The following is a 24,677-nucleotide window of genomic DNA, read 5'->3' on the forward strand; positions in this document are numbered from 1 at the left end:
ATAGTGCCTTTCGATCCATGTGCATTTCACGTTCCATCCACTAGTTGGCTCATATGCGATAAACCTTATTCAAGGGGTAGAGAGCATCGGCAATGTTCCCCAACCCCATGTTTAGATGATGAAAGAACCCTCTCAGACAAAAAGGCAACGTCATTTCTCATTTAAAATGATAGCAATTGTTCGGTAGTTGCATAAAAGACCCTGCCCCCTTTTTCCCCAAAGTGAAAAGGAAATCTTCTCTAGCTTCTTCTCGACTCTTGCCATTTCTTTTTATATTTTTTTTATGAAAAATTCTTCGTAACAGACACATTTTCGATAATTATTCGCAATCAATTGCAATGAATATCATCGTTGTGATTGAGCTGGACAAGCTTAAAAACTTTTTTAATTATGGAGTGATAATTTTCTTTATTATTGGCAGCCTACAGTACAGAAGTACAAATTTTTAAAAAATAATGTCCGTTTTTTACATTGATTTGTCGCCATTTATTATTATACTTGCATCTTGAAATGCACATATTGTCCACTTTCTCTTCTACTTGGAGTTCCCATAGACGGTTTAAAATGAAAGTGTTCTGTACAGAAATTGAATTGCAACAAGAAAACCATACAGTGAAATCGTGATGTCTGCATCAAAATTCATAGCCCACTGCTATACATATATATATTATTTCATATAATGAAATTTTATAAGCTGGCAAAAATATCAAAACCAAATTGCAGTCAAATAGTTACAATTTACAAACTGCTAGCACTAGCTAGCTTATTGCTAGAATAGTTATCTACATAAGGAGCGAGCAATACTGTAGGTTAAGAGATCAAAACACGGGGGGGGAGGGGGAGGCATTGGGATTTGTAGAGACAAAACACTGCTATTTTTACATATATTTTTAAAGTCCAGCATAACTAACAGGTGGCTAATTTAGGATAATGGCGTTTGCTGAGATTTTGAGGTGATTTGACTCCATTTTCATGATTATTTTATCTGCGCCTAGGTTGCACTTTGACCTTGAGTGGGTTAGCCATTTCACAGGAGAGCTTAAGGACTTCACTGAGATCAACTGGATTATCATCTGATGCCTCCCACTTGAACTCATGCAATAAGGTGCCGACCCAAAAGGTAACAGTGGCTAAACCCAGTGTCTTTCCAGGGCAGCTCCTACGGCCAGACCCGAATGGGGATAGCCTGAGGTCAGACCCCAACACCGAGAACTCCACATCAGCACTCTCCTTGGATACGAATCTCTCTGGCTTGAACTTAAGTGGGTCCACCCAAAAATCTGGGTCCTTAGTGATGGCCCACATGTTAACCATGGCTGTTGTCCCAGCAGGCACGTGATATCCATCGACAGTAGTGTCTGTGATTGCTAAACGGGCCCACGATAGAAGTGGACCAGGCGGGTGTAGCCTGAGGACCTCCTTCACCACCGCCGGCAGGTAAACCATCGATTGAATGTCTGATTCCAGCAACGCCCATGATTTCCCAACGACTTGATCAAGTTCGGCCTGGACCCTTGATTGGATTTCAGGGTGAAGCACCATTCTCGCTAGTATCCACTCTATTAAAACCGCCACAGTATCGGTTCCTCTAAATATCATCTCCTATAGCATGATTAGAAAAAGGAAAAGCAATCAACTTTTTGTAATTAATCGAAGGGAACATTGGTACGTTTGGTTGTGCTAACAAGTCCTTGCAAAAGCTAAGAAATTTTATAGTATATTTTAGGAATCTAATCAACAAATTGATCCTCCAAATCATTATCAAGATTCCACCTTTGATTCTTTACTTCATGCAAAAGAAAACAATAACATGCATATTAAAATGAAAAGATTTGCTTACTTACCCAAAGAACAGCAATCATATCGTTGTCAGAGAGTCTATCAGGTCCATTGAGAGAAAGTAAAACGTCGACAAAATCTGGGGTTCTTGTTCCTGTTTTGAGTTTATGTTCCTGAATGATTTTGTTCACGAACTTGTTCACTCTGGGGACAAGTTCCGAGCATCGAAGCCGGATATTTTGAATGTCTAAACAAGCAAGCCATGGAAGATGATCGGACCAATTGAGATTTCCGAGTAGGTCGTAACCTTCTTCGACGAGTTGGCCGAGCTCTTCGGTTTCAGTATTTGACGATCCCAGTTGATATTTAGTGCCGAAGACCGAGCACATCATGTTGTTAAGAGAAGCTTTCTTGAGCATATTGCGTATGGTGAACTCCCCACGACGACATGCAATTATAGACACCATTTGAGAAGCGATATCCAACCTCTGTGCCTCGGTGGAGCTAATTTGTTTAGGGCAGAACAGATGCGTAGCAGCGATTCTTCTCAGTGTTCGCCAGTAAACCCCATAAGGAGCGAAACCAATCGCTCTGTTGAACATTAAACTATAAGCAGACTCTTTCACTGGACGATCAGCGAAAACAGAACTGTTAAGGATCTCTTTGGCTACATCAGGGTTGCATGTAATGATAACCCGAGTATCACCCAAGCTAAACGCCATGAGCCGCCTAGCACCAAAACAGTTAGCTGCAGTTGAAAGCTTACGGTGAGCCAGGTTAACCATGAGATTCATGCTTCCAACAATTGGAAACCCTCGTGGTCCTGGAATGGTGTTTTTGGGTTTTGAGGCAGCTCGCTTGGTCAGCCAATTATACTTACCCCAAGCAGGGCCTCCAGGGTAAAACCAGAAGCACAAGGTGATGGCAAACCAAGCCATGCACAGAAAAAGAAGAAGCAAAATCGAATTTTGGGTGGAAAAAGATTTGCATTTGGATGCAAGAAACAAAACCCAGAAGCAATCAGAGTGTGTTTCCATGGAGAAGGAAAATATTGTTGGATGTTTGTTTCTAATCAGTAATGGTTTCCGTTTTTGGGTTAAACCAAGAAATGGGGTGTTTGGCTTATATAGAGATTTGAAGTATTATGAAATGTTTATACGTACATAAATAATTGATTCTTTTAATATAATAAAATAATTCATTTTATTTCCCAAAATAATTTTATAAATTTTTTATCATCGGATTTATTTATTTATAATTAATTCATCTAAAAAGTAATTACGTATCGTTATAGTTGTACGTAGCATTCACATAAAAGTAACGGTTAAAGAGGGCGTTATATTATAAGCATTTATAACGGAAATAAACAAAATCAAAAGTTAAAATCAGGATGCGCCGCCACTACCATAACGGAAATTAAGATTCGCGGAGTTCATGCCCACGCTCATTGAACAATATAGGCCAATAGGGCCATAGCCATTAACCAAGTTGCACTAATTTAAAAATTTTATAAAATACCAAATGCCAATCATACCACTACTTCACTGCTCAATTTCAAATCATTTCTTTTTCTTTTTTTCTTTTATCATTTATTAAAACCCTCCGTCACTCAATTTTAAAAATTTTCAATTTATATATTAACGTTTGAATTCGTTTTTATTTTGGTCATCTCCGTTAAATTGATAATCCTAACTGGTATATTAACACATTTAGTCCTCAACACTTACATATTCTATCAATTTGATCCTAGTTCTAAATAATTCAATAAATTTAACCATTCACATTTACAAATTATATCAATTTGATTCTCAAACTTCCTAACAAAAGCTTTTAGCTTTTAGCTTTTAAAATAGAAGCATTACATATCTATAAATTTGTAAAACCCAAAAAAGAAAAAAATTTCTCTCAACTAATAAGCCGGTTTCCGAGCCAATTCTTGATACCAATGAGTTTATTTTGAAACTTTATTTCCTTTTTTTTTCATTAATTTTCTTATAAATATAATATTTTATAACCTTTTGGTTGATAAATTTTGGCTAAATAAAATGGAAAAACGTTTTAAAAAATACTTTAGATTTACTCTTATTGTTAACTGTATGATATTTCCTTCAATGTGCATAGAAATAGTACTCGGACTTGAAAAGTAAATCCAAAGTTAAAAATAAGGCTTTGAAAAATCCAATTGTTCGATAAATAATTATATAAGAAAAAAATTATGAACATTTAAATTTTCCATAAAAAAATGTGAAATAATTAATTGAATTTCCTTTTTTACATTGATAATGATTTTTTTAATTTTATAAATTGATTAAGAGATTATTATGTGTTCTATTAATTTTTAATTATTTTTTTAATTTTTAAATCCACAATAAGCAATACGTATCATTAATAATCTGATTTAGTGTCAAATTATTTACCAAATTAATTAAAAACTAAAATTATGCTAGTCAATATGAATTTTTTTTACAAATATTAAAATATTTATATAATTTTATTATATATTACATTTTAAGATTTCTATTTCCTATTATTTTTAATGACGTTTAGTTAATTTCTAACACTAACTTGTTAAAAATATAAACAATTAATAGATGTGGAATGCCTTTATTTTAAAAGTTGAAAGCTTTGGTTAGGAAATTTGAGGATCAAATTGATAGAATTTGTAAATGTGAAGGGTTAAATTTATTAAATTATTTAGAATTAAGGTCAAAATGATAGAATATGTTTGTATTAAGGACTAAATGTGTTATTATACCAGTTAGAAAAAGGATTTCTGTAATGACCATTGGCATAAATATTTACAAAGCTATTTGTGTAGTTAATTAAGTTTTGGTTAGGTGAAATTGCATGAATTAAGAGTAATTAGGTAAAAGAACTAAATTGTATAAAGGGTGAAAATTGAATTATAGATTAAAGAAAAATTAAAGGGACCAAAGGAGCAATTATGCCAATGGTCATAATTGAGGCGGGATAAGTGTATATATATTATAAATATTTAAAGTTAAAATATAATATCATAATATTATAATATTATAATATATATTATTATATTATTATAATTAAATAAAAGAAAAAGAATAGAAAAAGAAAGACCAGAAACAGAAGAGAAAAAGGAAAGAAAAGGTGAAAAAGGATAATTAGGGTTTCAAGGTTTAAAGCTCAAATTGGTTAGTCAATTTAGTCCCTTTACTTGTAATTTTTATGTTTTTGGAATCCTGGTATTAAATACTACCTGAACCATATCAAAATTTTAGAAATTATTAAGTTTTTTTAAGTGATGTTTATGTTGAATAATTTTAGTATTAGGGATTAAATTGATAGATTTTTAAGTTAGAAATGAAAAATGATTGAATTGTAGAATAAATTGTAAATTTTGTGTAATAGAGACTAAATTATAAAAAATTCAAATTTTAGGGATTTAAGTGAAATTAGGGAGTTAATTTTAGTTTAAAGTAGAATTTGAAGGAAAATATAGAATCAAATGTAAAAAAATCTCGATTTAGGGACTAAATTGAAATTTAGATAAATATGGAATAAAAATTGAATTATTAATTATGAGATTGAATTGTGTTGTATTGATGATTTTTTAATTGTTTTAATTCCGTAACTAACGTCGTACCGGAACCCTTGTCTAAAAAGGGATAAGATAAAGTTGACAAGGAATAGCTCGAAATTTCTGGTTTGTATTTTTATAATCCGAAGTTAGTTTTTAATTGTTATTATTTAGTTTAATGTATATAGTAATTGTTGGTTGGAGAATTACTATGTTTTGCAATTGAAATAGATTGATTTAGTATGTGATGAATTTATTGAATTTATATTGATTGAATTGGTATATATATATTGAACATATTGATTATTTGTATTGAAATGAATATTGGTTGTATTTGAAAAGTGAATTAGAACCCTATTAACTGTATGGAGTTGAGTTGGATATAGATGGAATGCCATAGGATTGGAAGAGTTCAGGGATTTCTTCGACTTTAAGTCGATGAGACACTGGGTGTCAAATTATTACTTCGAATTATCCGATGAGGCACTAGGTGCCAAACTGGTGTGTTTTGGTTGGATCCGTGTATCCGTTCGAGTCCGAGTCATGTTAATAGGGGTAAATGAATAATAAAGTCTTATAATTGATATTGAAATGGAATGATATGAGAAATGAAGTGGAATAGTGAATTGAATATGGTATGGATAAAACAACTGCATAAATGAAATGTGATTAAAATTGTGAAAAGCTATTTCTATAGCAAGTGATGAGAAATTTAGTATTGTATGGTTTTAAATGTTCAATTGTGCTTAACATTTTATTATACATATTATATTTTTTTATTTTTAAATATTCGGATTATAGAAATACCACTGAGTTTTACTCAGCGTACAGTTTGTTTTTCGTGCACAGGTTAGGTACTTAATTTTGATCGTTGAATCAACATCCAACAACAATCCCGATCTCAAATGTGGTGATGTTTATCCTTTTGAAATGGGTTGGCATGTACCTAGGGTGTCTAACTATTAATCATTTTGTGGAATGATTGTAAATAAGATTATAAGTTAATATTGGTTGTTTATATACATATAAATATGTGTTTATGTTAAGGTCATATTATGGCATGTTAAGTTAATGTTTAAATGAACATGAAATAGGCAAAATAGTTTGAATTTGGCATGTTTACAAATTAGACTTGAATATTATATAATATGAAATGTTTGAAATTATGCCTGTTTGATCGGTAATGCTCTGAAACCCTATTTCGGTGACTGATGTGGGTTAAGGGTGTTACACTTCCCGTTTTATTTCAGCATAGTAACCTGTTAAGTGGCATTAATCAGGGAAAGCAATACATTTCTTTCTTGTTTTTTTTTGCATGTCAAAACATTCCCGTTTTGAAAAAATATGTTACACGATCAACAATAAAATACTTTTTACGTATCAAATCTTATATAAAAGTTTTCAAAATACATTAATTATAATTCAACTCTTTAGCTAAAAAATAGCAAATTACATTATATTAATAAATACTAATGTAATATGAGATTTACTCTTTAATAATAATTTTAATATGATATTCATCCGTTCTTCACAATCCAATATTTAAAGAAAGACGCTTTAAATGGATTGGACTTCAAAATTGAGCTTGCATATATCCAAAATGTTAATATTATTCAATGCTCAAAAAGTTTCAAGTTATCGTAAGGATAATAAAGATGACTACTTTCGATTGACACTTAGTCGATCACTTCAAAAATTTATTTTAATAAATATGATTCGTAATTATTGTAGAGTGGATGTGATTTCTTTCCGTGACTTAAAAGGATGAAAGGAAATTAAGCGTTGAACTTCAAATCTTGTTGAATGAGAATATAAAAATTTAGAATGAAAACTTGGAGCTGAAAAAACATACGAATTGAAAAGACTTTTTACTGATTTAGGTGTTGTTTGGTAAACTGAAAACATATGTGTTGAAAAATTAAATATTGAATACAAGTTACAAAATTTGTTTGATAAATTAGTTTGTTTAGTAAATATATATTTTAAATTATAAAATATATATTCTACATTTTATCCTTAATTTTTAAACATTTCACTTTATTTTAAGCAAAAGTTAAATTTTTAAATGTAATTTTTTATAGAATAATATAATATTAAAATAAATAAAATAAAATTGAAGTAATTGAAAATATTCTACTTTTTAATAGAAAATATTCTACTTAATTGTTTTTATCTTGGCTTGGTAAAAAAATTAAATCATTGAAAATATTAAATTTCAATGGATTTAATTTTTTTTAACACCAAACACGGCCTTAGTGTAGAAGTCATTAATATATTATATATTTTTTAATTTAAATTTTAAAAAAAATAAATATGATCTAAATCTCAAATGTTGTTATAGGAGTATAACAACCACCTCTCTATAACATTCAAAATTTTATTAGACAAACAAGGCTATTATAGAGAGGGCTGACTATATTACTTTTAATAATAATAATAAACTTCAAGGCTAGTCTACAAATTGAAGTATAATTCAAGGGCCAATTTAGTAATAAAGCGGAAAAAAAAAGAAGAAGATCAAAGTTCTAGTTCAATATGACATTGAACATATTTAAAATATGTGATCAAAATTTAAACATATTTATAATTGTTGCGTTGACAACTTGTATCTAACATGTAAAATAACCAATGACATGGTAATGTTGTTTTTTATTTATTTATCAAGTTTAGATTCAAACTGTTGGAAAAATTGGTTTACAAAACAATGTACAACATTTCACAATGGAAGTTTAATTTTTTTTGTCTTAAAATTGTGTCTTATGGTATTTATGGTAATAAATCATTAAACAAATTGTTACTTGTGCTTTGACTGAGGCAATCTAAGTCGGTTCCCAGCTTTCAACCAAACGATCTTTTCTGCTATCCTCGAACAACGAATTGCTTTGAGTGTGGGTTCAAACAACACGAACCAAATGCGCAAAATGAAAAACTTTAATTAAATTCAAGTGAGAAAGTTAATTTCTCTCTATGAGAACCAAAAAACTTTAAACTTTACAAAAAAAAAAAGAATTTATTCCTGTAAATAAGTTACCACTATTTTTTGGCAAAGTAACAACACTCAATAATGTGCAAGGTCTTCTTTTTAGGTCATCCCATAGTTCCCACCCCTCATGTAATGAGACGGGCTCCCAGGCCAGTCACATGTATTGAGTACATGTATATGTGTCATTTGGACTTTTAATCAACACTTATAATTTATCCAACACAATAGCTATTTTTCTATTTTCTAAAATATTATTTATTTATTTAAATTAATTAATTTATCTAATTAAATTTATTTTCTCAACCTAATTCTAATTTTATTAATGTCATAGCAACTTTACCGCATTATCTATGAGGAAATATATTTAATTGCCCCATTTAATAAATCCATGATGACTAATTAATTTAATTCTCACTTCAAACTTCAACTATTTAATTACAATCAATTAAATAATAATCCAAATAAATTATTTTAATTTCTAAGTCATTCCCTACAGATAATGATACATGCGATGAAACATCCCTAATACTCCTCAGTCAAGAATAGTGCTAATATGTGATGACGTGTTAAAATTTTCGAAGGAAATAAAATAGGAATTATTAGTGTTAGTAGAGAAGAAAGTTGCATGTCAAAAGAAATTGAAAAGCTCATGTATTGAGAGAAATAAATCCGATGTATTGAGTAAATTGTAAAGATGTGAAAGTGATGAGGCCAAAATAAAATTAAGTAAAAGTCTAGTGGTTAAAGTTCAAATTCAAAAAATTTGAAGGACCAAACATGAAAATATTTTAAAGGTGTAAAGGACCAAAGTGTAAAATAAACTAGTAAGCATTGACTAAATTGAATAAATGGAGAAATATGATGACTAAACCACAATTTTACCAAATTAAGTGATAATTCAATAAAGGAATTGTAGAGAATGTTGAGGGGTAAAATATTATTTTCCCAGTTAGGATAATTATGAATATTGGTGTTAGATTTTGATTGGTTAAGATTATTTTAAGATTACTTTGTTTTAGATGTTTTACTAATTAATTAAATGTTAAGAAATAAAAAGAAAAGGTTATGGAAACTTCTCCATCTTTCTTAGCCTTGTCGTCTACCATTTTTTATGAACAGAATGTTTTATTTTCTTTGCAATTTGGTCTTTTCCATCAAAATTCATCATTTTCACCTATAAATCAAAAGAATTTCCACAGCCACCAAGAGGGAAAAATGATAAGAATACTATGGTGAACATGAATATCAAATTGGAGAAGAGAGAAAATCAAGCTAAGGCTTGATATCAAGCGAACAATGTAAGAAATTCAAGTATTTCTCATAGAATTCATGGTGACATGAGAAAGTGATTTTAGTGTGAGTTTTGGTGATGAATTTGACGTGCTCATGAAGTAGAAAAAGAGAAGAAATGATAAAAGAGTTGGAAACAAAGTGAAGGTGATGTCAAAAGTGAAGAAGGGAGAGAATTAAAGTAAAAATAGTGAAATTCTAGTAAAAGGTAAGTACACCAAGAATCTTACCATACCAAATTAGAATTTATGTGTGAATTATATTCTAATTGTTATATTAGTGTTCTACACATATGTATAGGGAAATGTTAATATTTATTATGAAATTCTTGTAGAAAGAAGTGAATTTATGAAATTAACTTCAACAACAAAGTGAATAAACTAAGTGTAGAGAAATTATAGTAAAAAAGACTAAATTGAAAAGTGTACAAAAGTTTAACTGTGAAATAAAATATTATGACAAAAAACTTATGTGAATGTTAAGCGTTAGTGAATTCATTACAAATTGATATTTAAGTGAATTTCTAGTGATACTTGAATTTCATATTGAAAAGGACCAAATTGTAAAATATAGAAAAGTGGATAAGTGTACTAAGATTTTGAAATAACATATCCAAGTGTAGTGATATATATAAGTGAAGTGAATACTAAGTGAGAGGATGATAATTAATGAAAATATATGCTAGTAGGGACTAAATCGAAAAGATTGTAAAGTAAGTGAAGTGAAATTTATGCAAATAATACTAAATAGCAAAGCGACCAAAATTTGATATGTGTAATAAATTATTAATGGAGAATTTTAATGAAGTGTTTATGGTAGTAAGTTTCAAGGCTATGTGAGATTAAAATGACATGTCAATGAATATTAAATTTTATGAAATTAAGGACTAAATTGCAAATGTGTAAAAGTGACAGGTGAAATGTAACAATACTTTGATAGTAGATATGAAATATTATGACTTAGTGTGTTATATATTTTATGTGCCAAAGGAATATTACTATAATGTTTATTGATTTTTTATAACAATGACTAAATTGAAAAGAATTCAAAAGTATGTGAGTTTTGTTTTGAATTGTAAAAGTGGAGTCGATTATGTTATATTGCCCCATGTAGATAAGACATGAACTAGTAGGATATAGATGGCATGCCATTACGAAACATTTAGAGCGCTTTTTGTACTGTTAATGCACTTCGGTGCCACTCTGTTTTGTTAAAGCACTTCAGTGTCATTCTGTTCTAATATTGCACTTCGGTGCCACTCTGTTCTATCATTGCACTTTGGTGCATCTCTTTATTATTTCTTTATATCCTACATGTTTAAGGCTTCACTAATAAGATAATTAGGGATAAAAAAAAAGTGCAATGATTAATATGAATATGGTTTATAATTTATAGAAAGATAAGTAAGTAATAGCTTTGAAAACTCTATTGAAAATTTATCTAACTTTAATTATTACATTATTGATTAGTGGATTTAACTATTGTCATTTGCATTAAATTTTAAAATTAAAAAACTGTAGGGACTAAGAACATGAAGTAAATCTACAACATTACTCATAGTGTAACAAAATTTAATCAACCATATTTGATTGTTATTGTTTGAGTTAGGACTAAAATTTCAAAATTCAAAAAGTATAAGAAGTAAAATTGACCAATTCAAAAAGTACTATGACTAAATTTGATCAAAGTAAAGTATGATGATTAAATTTACAGCTTATGCATAGTACAATGACTAATAGCAGGTTTTAACCAAGATTTTTTAACCCTTTATTTCGATGCTATTGGTAGAGCTGAGCAAGAAAAAAAATAAAAAAAATAAAAACTAACCCAAACTAACGTGTTTGAACAATTTATGAAATGTAAGTTGAAAAATCATCGTTACTCAAAGCAAATGTATTTCTTTAATTTATAAATAATTTTAATTTTTATGATGTAAAAATAAATCATTTATATTCAAAATAGTGAAAATAACTTAAAAGTTATGTATAAAAATATTTTTTTAAAAATACCATATAAAAGTAATTAATTATTTTTTATTTACTCAGAATATTACTATTTTAAAAAAATATTTATGGATTTTTTATATTTTATTAAATAATTTTTAAAAATTATAAAACAAATATTATTTTACTAAAATAAATATAAAGATTCAAAATAAAAGATTAATATGAATAATTGAGAATCAAAGCCAAACCAAATTATAATACATAGCTGGAAAAATCTAAAATACTCGACCGAATCTAATTGATATTACCCGTAGCTATCGTGTCTATTCAGTTCAGCTAGTTGCAATTGCCCAGTTGGACCCACCTTGTCCGAACGCTATGTGTCCCATGCATTCTCGATTTCCCTTCCTGTGCTTTGCCTTTTTCCCCTATACAAAGCTTCTTTTCATCACTCCACGCGTCTAAGGACTAAGGTCCCCTATAGGGTTTGGAGTTAGTGGGAGCCTTTTTTCTCTTTTAAAATATTTGGCTTTTAGGTGAAAAAAAAAACACCATTAAGAGAAAATGAAAAAAAAAACTAATTAAGCAATTTTCGTTAATAAAATTTAATTAAGTTCTTATAGTTAATTAAAAAAATATTAGCTTCCTCTATTAATGCTTTTATATTTACCGTTAAAATTAATTCACAAATCAAACACACGACGACATTTGACAGGCTTATAATTAATTTTATATTTTTAATAAGAATTATTAGAAATAATAAAAAATAAAAAATATAAATTAAAATCAGCTTACTTAATTTTTTTATTAACAGAAAAGGTTTAATTAAATTTTCTTTTTTAAGGGCTTTTTGTACTTTAGAGTCTACTTTTTTTATTTAATACTTAACATCAATTTTCTGTTTTTTTTTTTCCACTTAGTTAAATTTAAAATAAAGTCAAACTAAAATTTTAAATAAAAATAAAACTCTGTCGATGTTAATATTTTAATTTATAAAATTCAAATCTAAAATTTTTATTTAAAAAAGATGAAACTAATAACAAGCGATATGGTACATAGGACGGGTTTAGGAAATAGGACAACCCCACCCTCCCACCCAAACAGCAAGGGACATTGTTGTCATATTGGAACAAAGGACAACATAAAAGACAAATACATCCACGGATTCGTCCTAGTCATTTCTCCTTTCACCTTGGCCCCAGCTGGTCAAATTTGAAGCTGTTTATTGTGAGTTTTAACACAAAAACATGTTTAATATTTCCTCTAGTATATTATTTTAATGGTCCAATCCCTAGACAGACAAAATCCCTACGATGGAGAGCCAATTATCCCCATTAATGTTCTTTTATTATTTTTTTTCAAGGAAATGCTTGTACATATTCTGGTCTTGTCAAAATGCTTTTTCTTTTCTTTTTACTTAAGTACGATTTAAATATTTGCTCTTTTAATGCTTTTACTTTGTTGCTTAGATTCTTAAAGACTATCAAATTCTTCTTTCTTAAATTTCACAAACTTTATTTTGTATATATATAAAAACTAGATTAAAGTTGAATTTAGATGGATGGTGCGATATGATGAGGTACATTTAATTTATTTCTTGCTTTACATTATAATATCTAATCTTACTGCCATCGCTATTTTTACACTAATCACAAATAAATACACCACCCATCCAAACCCGTGTTAAACCTATAACCAGCACTACATGGTAGATAAATAACGATCTTGCTTTATTTACAATTGCATTCTTCTATCTCAATCCACATAACTACGCTCTCTTTCCATTGTTTGGTTCATATTCAAAATCTATTCCATGGTTTAGATTGTTTATTAGGCTTATAAATATAATTGCTTGTAATTTATTGTGAAATTGGATGTTTGTTCACATATTTTAATTAAATTTTTTATTTTATTTATTACAATTTCTTATTTAATTGGATTGGATCATGTTAAATATTAATAAGGAAGAAAACTATTTGAAAAGCTTAAAGTCTAATAGACTTATCTTGTTTAAAAAGATCCGATTTCTATAGAATTTTAATTGAGGAGGAAAAGCCCTAGTCTCTCAGATTTTTCAAGCCAAATCTCAGCTTGCGTTGGCCCTTGAACTGGTTGCTAGTCACGACTTCTTAAAAGATATTTTATAATTTTTATTTTGTTTTTAATTTCAATCAACATTATCATAGTTTTTGTTTGTATTATTGTGGTTTTTGTTTTGTCCCCCATATTTCCCCTAAAAGTAGTGATGGTTTTAGTTTTTCATTTCAAGTTATGTTCTTGGAAAGCTTTATCATGATAGAGCACAGTGATGATGTTCATGAAATTGGAATCCAAGATGATGAAGAGGAGGATAAGCCATCTGAGACTTGATCTTTAATGCAACATTGATGCAATGCGATTATTAACAGTGATTTTTTAGTTGACCAAAGTTCATCATCTAGTGGGTTTGATGATGGCGGGGTTAGGATGCAAATTTTTGTGGTTTGATCAATATGGTGCATTTTTAATTTGTTTCTGAATTTTTATAATGTTGAGAGTATGAGTTTTTCATCATTCTCCTCTTTCAATTGCAAACATGCACTTATGCATTATTTTTATACTATTTTATTTATTAGTTATATTTTTATATCGATTTCTATTAAGATTAGTATTTTATTAAAAAAATAAAGTGGAATTTTGGGTGTATAATCGGATTCCAAGTAAAAAAAAACATTTATATATCGGAGACTTTATTATTTTCTTTTTGTATGAATTAAGAGCACGTACTAAGAAAAATTTATTTTGAATGCAGCGTATTTGTAAACAACAAATTGTTTTATATACAGTTTGTAGGTAACTTTTGAGAGATTCATCTTAATTGATGTATAAAAATGATGTTAATAACTCGTAATATTGGATTGTTCTCCCGTCGATGAATGGATATATCCCCTCCTTTTCGGAAAATAAAAATGATGTCATAGCAAGCTCTTGTCTACGTGTCTTGCACTTAAGCATTCGATCCCACGGGCAAAGCCAAAGGTGGTGATGGTTCGTAGGCCAACATTAATATTTTTGCTGGTAGTGCGCCAAGATCACGCCTTCTAAGCTTTAGAGGTTTAGTTAAACAAGAAATAAATTGCCATATATATATTTATCTTAATTGCCAATGATTTTTAACCCTCAAAGCTTGTTGCAGTACCCACCTTGCAGGCAGCTATCAAAAGCTTGTAAATGGCTATATCATGGAAGAAATTTTAAAAAAAAAATCAATTTCTTTGGTGATGTATGCAGCACAATTGGAACATATTTAAGTGCTTCATTCAAAAGAATCAAAATATCCTGGTTCTTAATCTGTTGATGAGTATAGATTTGTAGAGCTGTTTAGGTGGAATAGCCACAAACTCTTTTTATTAGCATTTATAAACATGAGAGTGGCTCCAGAGAATCGAATACATAACATATTTGCTCAATGGTTCTTGTGGTTTAAGGGCTGCTTTCATCAACATCCATGGATTCGTTTATCTTTCTTTCAAGCCCTGGGATTTATCATCATCATCATCATCATCATCATCATATTTACATTTTTATAGATATTAAGGTTAAGTGATATGCAGTCAATCTTCTCTAAATTAGTGGGCTACATTAATCTTTCCCACTTGAGAAACAAAAAGGGTTTATGGAGAAGACTGATTGGATTCCATTCGAAAATAGAAGAAAAAAAATCAATGGAAGGTTTAAATTAATCCAACCATGAATCTTTTATATATGTTGTATCACAGTTCACTTCACTGTCCTTTAAGATGCTCTAAGAGGCTCTTCCATTTTGCTTGAAACTGCTGATGCATCATCAACAACAGCAACTTTTTCATATTATTCTTTTTGAGTTAAGAAGATTGTTTTTAATCTAGGATTAGATAATAATTAGCAACTAACGATGTTGGGTGCCACACGTACGGTGTAAAATCTAAATCTAGGACCATGATTGAGTGAACAACTGGTGTGGAGGTTTCTATATTATCATATCAAACCAGCACTATCAGTAGTGAAAAGGATATCTAATTTAAAGAAGGGTAAACTACACCCAAGGTAACTAAATTATTATTAAGTTGACATTTTAGTCACTCAACTTCAAAAAATTACAAAATGATTATTGAACTATTTAAAAGTTTTCATTTAAATGACTGAGCTTTTAAGTTTTTTAAATCCAACTAGTGAGCTCCTAGCGATGATTTGACAATTGGTATCAATGGATTAGTATCCATTGATGAGTAGAAAAACATTCCTTAGATCCAAGTCGATCTGACGGTCAATGTTGAAGATCGGAGGAGAAAGTTGTTTGGATTTTGTTTCACAGATTTGTGCTGAGTTTTTTATTGATGCAGGTAGTGTGAATAGAGAATGTCATGCAACAACGAATTTAGCAGTTTAGTGACTTAAAATTTTTTTTTTGAATTAGTCTTTGATCATTTTCTAACTTTTTGAAATTGAGTCTGATTAATGAAATATAGAAATGGAAGCTGAAGGAAAAAAGAATTAAGGCTTTAATTTATTCTTTCCCCCGTGGGAAGATTTGATACCCCCAGATTAAAGATTAGTGCTTTAATTATGTTCAACTTGAAAGCTCAAAAGGGTTACAATCCTCAACAGAACACCCCAATCTCCAGTATTTCGCTATCATCTGATATTAATATTTTAATTGTTTAGTGACAAACAAGTTGCTGTTGTTCAGCAAATAAGGTAGTATATCACTAATTTGAAGGACCATTAAAATTTCCCACAATTCTAAAATCCCCGAAATTAATGATTATTAGCCAAGTTGATTTAGGTTTTGTGAATCATATCAGATTTGTTTCTCTTTTTTTCTTGATTTGGATTTGGAATTCCATCAACTTTTTACCTTGGTATTCATACTTGATTGATAGTATTATACAAAAATTGAATATACTCTTGTTAGACATAACCGCACTGCTTAAGCATCGGCTGTGGGATCGATTCCAGGTCCTAGGGGCTCCATCAATACTACTACCACCAACTAAAGCTTAAATGATTTTTTACTTGCAAGGGAGGGTATGTAGATAAATTGTGAAACACCCCAGTTTTGTTTATTAATTTCTAATATATATATATAGATACGTACGATGTTTGTTTGTATGATTAGCTTAGTTAGCTGAGATTTTATCCACTGCATAAATATTTCGCATGTTTGGGGATTAGGTACTGATAATGACATCTTCGACTGTCATTCGATGAAGAGAAAAGAAAGGAATTGAGCTGTACACATTAAAAAAAATAAAATAAAACCCAAGGAGGGAGGGACCTCTCATAGTATTATTTGATGGATCGATTCCTTCTCAGCTTTATTGTGCTTTGCATATGTATAATACGTTGGCAAAATCCATTTCTAACCAATCTCACATCTTCTAAAGCAAACACAGCTGGTCCTTTCATCAAGATTTGTTTTATCTTTGCACCAGAATTTATATATATACACATACAAATCTTGCATCAAAAGCTCGCACTCTGCTTTATATCATTTTATGTAATATATATATACTACAAGTTGATTAAGACCTAAGCAAAAAGAAAAACATAATTTGCAAGTGGGATAAAGGCTTGACAATGAGATCAGCTAATAGAAATGGTTTTGAATAAATGAATCTAATAAAGTGCACGTGATGAAGCATATGTTCCTTGAATGAAACAGAATATTAGAACCCATTTCTTTGTTAATCTAGTGGCCCAGATCATCATCAACAACCAGCTTTATTAGAGGGGGGGGGGACTTATATTTATCAGCAAGGAACTGTACAGCTGGTGAAAAAAATATTAAAGATGCTTTATTCAGACATAGCTTTTAACAGGCAACTTTTTTTGTTTTGCTAAATTGACATTTGAACCAATTGATGAGTAGGTTCGCTATAGGTTTCACATCATCACCTTATTCTTCTTCCTATCTGTTCTTAAGGTTGATTGAAAGTGTTACAACTTTTATGATACCATCATGTTAACAACGCTTTCCTTCCCTCTCCGTTGATGCAAGGATTGTTGGCTCGTGTCTGCAGTCAAGTATTTGTCTATTCCTGGAATCACCATCATTCGTACAATTTTGTCACGAACTTCCAACTTTCGACAACGCAAAATTAGTCTTACTTTCTTTTTATGATGTGCCTCTAAAATGATCTATATGGTTGAATATCAACACCAACTAGTTCGAAAATATTTGTTTTTAGTATTTATTATTGTACAAAATTTAGCTTTTGTCTTTAGTTTGTAGGTACTAAATTTAGTTGAAGTATTTTGTTAATAATTTCACATCACTTAAGTGGGGATTATGAATTTTTATAGATGTTTAAAGAAATAAGGGTAATGGGACCATGAATTTATATAAGAACTTATGTTATAAGTATTATTAACACTAAACCAAAGACTAAATTGTCTGTTTGTTTTTTTCTAAATTAATGATAGTTTTGAATATTCTACAAATATCTCGACAATTTTTATATTAACCCATTGAAATTTATTTTAATTTTTTATTTATGTGAATTTGATTACCCTAGATGGTAATATTCTAAAATTTCTAGAAAAAATAGATGTGAGGAGAAATGGGAATAGCCTGAATTGGGACTGTACTTCGATTTCATTTCAGTCATTTTCCATCTCCATTTTCCATCTCCATTAAAGGCAGGAGGATAGGTTCTCTATATTTGGTGATTCATTTACATAAAGTGAAATGGCGCATCTTTGTGCTTGCAAGATTTTATCAGGTATAGCCTATATATGCTGTGCAGAGTTAGACTTGTTCGATAAGGAAAAGACTAGAAGATCACGTTACTCTCTTGTGATTAGATTCATTTTTGTATATATATGATAACATGCAAGAAAATAATTAGCAGACAATTTGGAAAAGATAAAACAATCACCAAACATTATGTGTTACTGCGCCAATGATGAGGTATTGTTCACTTTGGAGATAATAATCAATATCTGAAAGTGTTGTTTTTTCGAAAAGATACTTTATAAGGAAAAATAAATCAATTATTAGTAAATTCAATGTGATCTTTTGTAAGGAGTGCTCTTAGAACAACTTTAGTATCATCAGGTGAGTTTTTTTTTTTAATGATAAAAATGTTGAAAAAACAAATTAATTGAAAATTAATATTTTTATTAATTTATTTTTTAAAATGTGTTTTATAACTATAAAAGAAAGCTATTAGGTAAGATTTTTTCTACAAACAAGTGTAGAAAATAAATAGATAGGGATCTATTTAGCATTCAACTATTTTATTTTATTCTTTATCAAACAATCTAAATATACCCGGTATTTCAGTTTAAGTAATATATCAAAAAGATTTTATAAACAATTAAATTTTTAATTAATCAAATAGGCCCCATGTTACTTGAGATTGAATTTATGCTTCATTGAATACAATAATATTTTACTAAGTTGGTGGCAAATTCCATTCTGTTTTATATTAGGATAGGGGATGGAGGTCATACGGTTTAAACTCATATCAGATGGGTGTTTGACAAAAACTTTAACCATCGTTATGTACAGATAATATAGGTAAAAAATATAAAATTAATGACGAATTAATACTGATACCAATCGAGTTAAAGCTCAAGCCGTATTATCATGAATTCACATTGTTGTGGTTGTAAATAGTGATAGAAATTGTATTCAAATATATCAGTATTTTTATTCTGTTGTCAAATGGCGAGCTGAGTTCTTTATAAGGCTCCATGGACTGAAATTGGGCATTCTATGGATATTTTCCTGACCCAAACAATTCGAGCCCAAATTTCATTCAATTTAGGTTTGGGCCTTTATATTGGGCATATATGACATTAATTACGAATTCCAGATAATAAAAATCGAAATCAAACCCAAAGCAAAATTCCCAAAACACACTAGAAAATCCGAGTCAACATTTTGTTCCCCAAATTCATTGGCCTTTGCGCAGATTTCTAGGGTTTGTGGCGGATTTCAATTCCCACTTCTCTGTTTCTGTTTCTTTAGGGTTTTAACTACCGGTCAGTTTTATTTAATTATTACTCTCGCTTCTCTTAATTTTAATCCCATTGAATCAATCATAGGAGAGGAGGAAGAAATTACGAGTCTATAGAAAATGGATTCGTCGCAAGCTTCAACGTTAGGGACGAGTGGGAGCGGTGGAAACGGGTTGGTAAGCACTCAAACTACTGAGACGGCAAACGCAACCCCTAATGATGATCCTAAGCAGAATCTGAATCAAGTAATCAACTCCATCCAGAAAACTTTAGGCCTTCTTCATCAACTATATCTCACCGTCTCTTCTTTCAATGCCGCTTCCCAGCTCCCTCTCCTTCAGCGCCTGTAATTTTTTTTATTCAAATCCCTATCTATTTATTTTACAAGATTTTCGTTAGCTTTTTTCCCGCATTGCTGATCTCGTCAGTTTTTTTTTCATTTTTTGCAGTAATTCATTAGTTACGGAGCTCGATAACATGGCAAAGTTATCTGAAAAGTGTAATATTCAAGTGCCGATCGAAGTTCTTAAGTGGGTTGGGTTTCCTTTTGTTGTTATTAATATTATCTTTGTTTTATGCCTAATATTGCTTGTTTTGTTTAGCTCTTAGTAGTAATTTGTTCCTTTTTGGGTTAGTTTGATTGATGATGGGAAGAACCCTGATGAATTTACGAGAGATGTTTTAAACGGTTGTATTGCAAAAAATCAGGTTACTAAAGGCAAAACCGATGCTTTCAAGGTAATTCTCAATTCCTTTTGTAGGGTATTTTGTTATAATTGCATTTTATTGAGCACAAATTGATCTGTATTTACTCTACTGTTTTATTTTATAGGGTTTACGGAAACATCTTCTCGAAGAGCTTGAACAGGCATTTCCTGATGAAGTTGAATCCTACAGGGAGATACGCGCGAGTGCTGCTGCTGTGAGTTAATTTAATAGTTATGTATTTCTAAATGTTATGAATATGTGTTCATTTTTGTGTTATCCATGAGAAGTAGTAATCAGTTCTCCTAATTGCCTTGACTGATGATATGATATGTTATCTGAAATGTTTAATCATTGGATTTTGGTTCTTATGTGGAAAATCTACTTATTGATTGCCTCTTCACCTAGCCTTTTTCTTTTCCATCAACGCTAGTCCACTCTCATTTTAACCTCTTGTTACCCTCCTCTTTGATTTTGTACTTGGATGGATGTTGTCTCGCCTGCATTTTGAAAATGTTGTCTCGCCTGCATTTTGAAAATGTCTGGGCTTATTTCTCCTTACCTGGTGCGGTCTTTTTGCTTCTGTCATCATATTATTCACATAAAGACAGCGCAGTTTTTAAGACTAGATAATGAGTGAAATGAAGGCATTCTAAAAAATTGTTTTTCTGTCCAAGACTTTCTTTGCATCCATTTCATATGTTATATTTTCCCCATTTTCATACAAAACTCCACTTGGTGCTTGATAAAATGGAAAATACATTCAACTATTCCTTACTGAATTTGTAAGAGCTGAAGAAGCATTGAGTATATATGTTTTTATGATATCTGAACTGCACATCTTATAATTATTGCATTAAGAGCATGCTTTAATCACAAAAGCTTAGATTCATGTGAATAAGTTACTTTAAAGCCGAAATGTTGAATCCAGTATTTCAAATGTGTGCATGTTGAATCAATAGTAGACTAAATCATTGAAATTGCGTCTGTTAAGCTTATGCCTACGATTCTGCAGTTCCCTTGAAAATCAAATCTAATTTGTCATTCTCTAATCTCTGTTTTTTTTTTTTTGTTATCACTGATTATGTAAAAGCTGTTTTAACAATGCAGGAATATAAGCGGCTCGCACAATCACAAAGTATTTTACAAAATGGAGATGTAAAAGTCAAAACTGAGCTTTAGATAGTTGTATTTGGTGTTCTTTTTTCCGCCCTTTTTCATCTATATAGGTTTCTGTATGTACGAGATTTGCTCAATACATTCTGATGTAACGACATTTCTGGCTTGTATTAAGAATTTGACAATTTAGTGCGCACTCTTTCTAATATTAATGGTGAGAACATTTGAGCATTCTCTGTATACTTTGGCTGATGCAGTGAAAATTATTGTACTGGTTCTCATTTTCCCCTCATCTATAGCCAACTTTGTGAAATGACTTAATATAAATCCCATTACCATAGCTTATGATTTTCTGTATTTTGAATTCAGTCTTAGCTCTCAGAACTGGGAATGTCCGAATAGGAAATGGAAAGAGAACACGAAGTGCATGCATCATTGGTTTATAGTCACACGATGATATATATATGTATGTATGTGTAGATGTATATGTAGAGGATCAAAATTTCAGATGCAATTCGGTTGGTGGGCTTTTGAATCTCATTCAACATCACCAGTACTCCCACCAGTTTGAACTACAACTTGACTCGTCTAGGAAACAATTGGACTCGAAGCTGCACCATTTTTCTGATGAATTCAAGGAACCATTGGTTGCTTCTATCATGTCCAGAGCCACCCTATCTCCATCCTTGCTCTCGACATTTCTGCTATTGTCATCGCATGGAAGCAAACGGTCATATCCTTCCAATAGGATGGTAACCTTCTCGTTTGTGTCGAGTATAGTACTCCCATTCTCGGGTTTGGCATTACCACTGTTTGGTCCATAGTGTTGTTGGTTTTCATGTTCCATTTCAAGCTGACCCTTCAGTTTTTGCAGCTGTTGGGACACACTAACTAGTATTAGAACTCACAATTTAAGGCCTTTCAAACTCAATTCTACATAGTGAATGATAGTGGAAATTAATACCTGGATACGTAAGGATTGATTTTCTCGTTTCAAGGATTCATAGCTAGAAGAAAGAGCATCATAGCTCTCTTTCAAAACGTTGTAATCTCGCTCAATTTGCTTAGCTTTTGATCTAGCTCTCCTATTCTGGAACCAGATGGCAATCTGTCGAGGCTGTAGTCCAAGCTCATTAGCTAGCTGCTGTTTTATCAGTGACTCTGGTCTCGAGTCCGACTCGAACATGACTTCAAGTGACCTGATTTGTTCATCACTGAATCTTCTCTTGTTCCTATTGCTGGATTTAATATTTGTAATAGGGTGGTGGCGCATATCAAGGTGATCTAAACCTGATAAACCAAGTTCCATCTTCACCGCCGCAGTGTGGAGCTGCTCTTTATTTGCCAACATGGTATGGTATATTATTACAGGGCAGAGAGTGTGAAGCAAACTAAGATGGAGGAGAGCTAGGGTGTATATAAACATAATATATGATCCGGAAACGATGTGCCTATAAGTGGTGGAGAGGGTATCCGAGGGGTGGGCCTGAACTTGATCTGAAGCCGGTTTTGATGGGGAAAATACCTCTTGTTGATGCTTTATCGGGAACCTGTTGGACACCCTTGTGGATTTCTCTCTCAAATGACATGGATTGGCCATTTGTCTCGAGAAGTGACATGTCGTAACGTGATTGGCTATGGGGGACTTGCATGGGGTCTCTCCATTTCATGATATGGGATCTAGGTTCCTAAAACATAAAAAAGTTTCTGTAAAATTTGTTTCTGCTATTAAAGAAAAAAGAAGAACAAATAAACAAACAAAAAAATAGTTATTTTCACACCCAAATATGGATTATGATAATGATGATTAGAACACGTATTGTCCTGCCATTAGACATGACATAAATTAGTAAATTTAATAACAAATGAATCTCATGCTTGTCTAAAAAAATTGAAGAATATGAATATCTAAGTAGTCCCCATCTTTAATTTATTGAAAGGTTGTTCCCAGTTCGAAAGTCTTTTCGTTTGGGAACAACTTCATATCGTCGTACAATGCGGGGAAGCCACGTTTTGGGTCTTAAAGTAAATGTTTGACAATGCCAACTTTGGATCGTAGCGTTAGGACAAAGCCAGGGTTAAAGCGGGCTTCAGAGATAGAGCCAATGAGTTGACGCCACACTCTTGTTTGATTTTGAGTAAAAAAAAATGGAGTCCCTTAGTCTATCTGAATTTCATGGGTATTTCGCATCTGAACGTGTCCACTGTCTGGTGGTTCTTTGGGACACGTAAAGTTAAATTTTAATGGCATTTTCGAAAAGAGGTTTAGGTTGACAAGTGTCCGGTAACATTTTCTATTTTAATGGGAAGCGGGCACAAACATTTGATTCTTGAAGATTCGATGTTCATACTTCTGGGTAAGACTGTCACTCTCAGTTACTGTTTGAGCATTGTCTCTTGGCTGCATATTCAGCTTCCTATAGTCTCTGGGAAACTGATAAAAGTTTATTGAGGACGGTGGTGGGCTTAGGGTAAGATGTGACATGATTTTTATTTAGGTAGAACATTAGAACCTCCTGAAATTATCCCAAACTTCTAAGTTCTCACTAGGGACATGAACAAATGGTTTTGTTAGGATATGTTGTATGTTGTTGCTGGATTTGTACCAATGTTGCTAGACAAATTCTCAAGAAGCTTAGGATAACTGAAAATCTAGATGAAGTTTTCACTACTGTTAAAGAAATAGTAAAATATGTATAGTAAAAAATTTTAGGGTTGAAAGGTGAATGCGGAAGACAATAGATTTTATTATAAAAATAGAAGTGAATGAAAAGTTTTTATAAGGAGAGGATAGTAAATGAAAAGAAAAAGAAAGATGTCTAAACTATTTTTCCATGCCTTCTTTTGGCTTCTTCCTTTTCTATTACAAGAGAATTCTAAAACTCTATTTAATTTTCTTTGAATTCCGCACAGTTTTTTAATAAAGATCCTGTCTCATTATTAACATGGTTACTTTCATGTTGTATTGTCTTTTCACATCATTAATTTGATGGTTGATTCCACGTTACAATCTTTTTTGTTTACATCTGGATGTCATTTTCTTCAAGTTGCCTTCTTTTGTCCATACTTGAGTATTTGTTTTTCTTAGACTTTATTTTTTCACGTGGCTGCCTGTTTTGGCTTTATCCTTCTTGAATTTTATCTAGATTTATTTGATATTCTCTCTCATCTAGATGTACTGAATTTAGTGAAAGTCTTGGTGAACTCCAATTCTCCCATGTGTTTTTTATTTCTTCTATTATATGATATGGAAAATCTTTAATCTCCATTTCAACTATCTTTTTTAATAGTTGCATAGATTCTTCATCTCTATTAT

General features: G+C 31.0%; 3 protein-coding genes across 4 annotated transcripts; 1 reads left to right on the plus strand and 2 right to left on the minus strand.

The window, feature by feature from the left end:
• Window positions 1-626: 626 nt before the first annotated feature.
• LOC121224351 (cytochrome P450 78A3) lies at window positions 627-3,002 on the minus strand. Its single transcript, XM_041107513.1, has 2 exons — window positions 1,845-3,002; window positions 627-1,602 (listed from the first exon to the last, which is right to left on the minus strand). Exons 1-2 carry the CDS (start codon window positions 2,814-2,816, stop codon window positions 982-984), a joined length of 1,593 nt encoding a protein of 530 aa, XP_040963447.1. The 5' UTR covers window positions 2,817-3,002; the 3' UTR covers window positions 627-981.
• Window positions 3,003-19,388: 16,386 nt separating this feature from the next.
• On the plus strand, window positions 19,389-21,601 carry LOC121224353 (mediator of RNA polymerase II transcription subunit 10b). Of its 2 annotated transcripts, XM_041107515.1 has the most exons (6): window positions 19,389-19,500; window positions 19,625-19,883; window positions 19,987-20,067; window positions 20,173-20,275; window positions 20,370-20,459; window positions 21,353-21,601. In XM_041107515.1, the coding sequence occupies exons 2-6, from the start codon at window positions 19,657-19,659 to the stop codon at window positions 21,422-21,424; spliced, it is 573 nt and encodes a 190-aa protein (XP_040963449.1). In that variant the 5' UTR covers window positions 19,389-19,500; window positions 19,625-19,656; the 3' UTR covers window positions 21,425-21,601. The 2 variants fall into 2 exon arrangements, with proteins under 2 accessions (XP_040963449.1, XP_040963450.1); XM_041107516.1 differs by having other exon boundaries at window positions 19,398-19,883; window positions 20,370-20,476; window positions 21,353-21,406.
• Window positions 21,602-21,795: 194 nt separating this feature from the next.
• On the minus strand, window positions 21,796-23,154 carry LOC121224352 (homeobox-leucine zipper protein ATHB-12). Its single transcript, XM_041107514.1, has 2 exons — window positions 22,326-23,154; window positions 21,796-22,235 (listed from the first exon to the last, which is right to left on the minus strand). Exons 1-2 carry the CDS (start codon window positions 22,959-22,961, stop codon window positions 21,909-21,911), a joined length of 963 nt encoding a protein of 320 aa, XP_040963448.1. The 5' UTR covers window positions 22,962-23,154; the 3' UTR covers window positions 21,796-21,908.
• Window positions 23,155-24,677: the final 1,523 nt, after the last annotated feature.

The sequence above is a fragment of the Gossypium hirsutum genome, chromosome D12, assembly GCF_007990345.1.
Source record: "Gossypium hirsutum isolate 1008001.06 chromosome D12, Gossypium_hirsutum_v2.1, whole genome shotgun sequence".
Classification (NCBI taxonomy): Eukaryota; Viridiplantae; Streptophyta; class Magnoliopsida; order Malvales; family Malvaceae; genus Gossypium; species Gossypium hirsutum.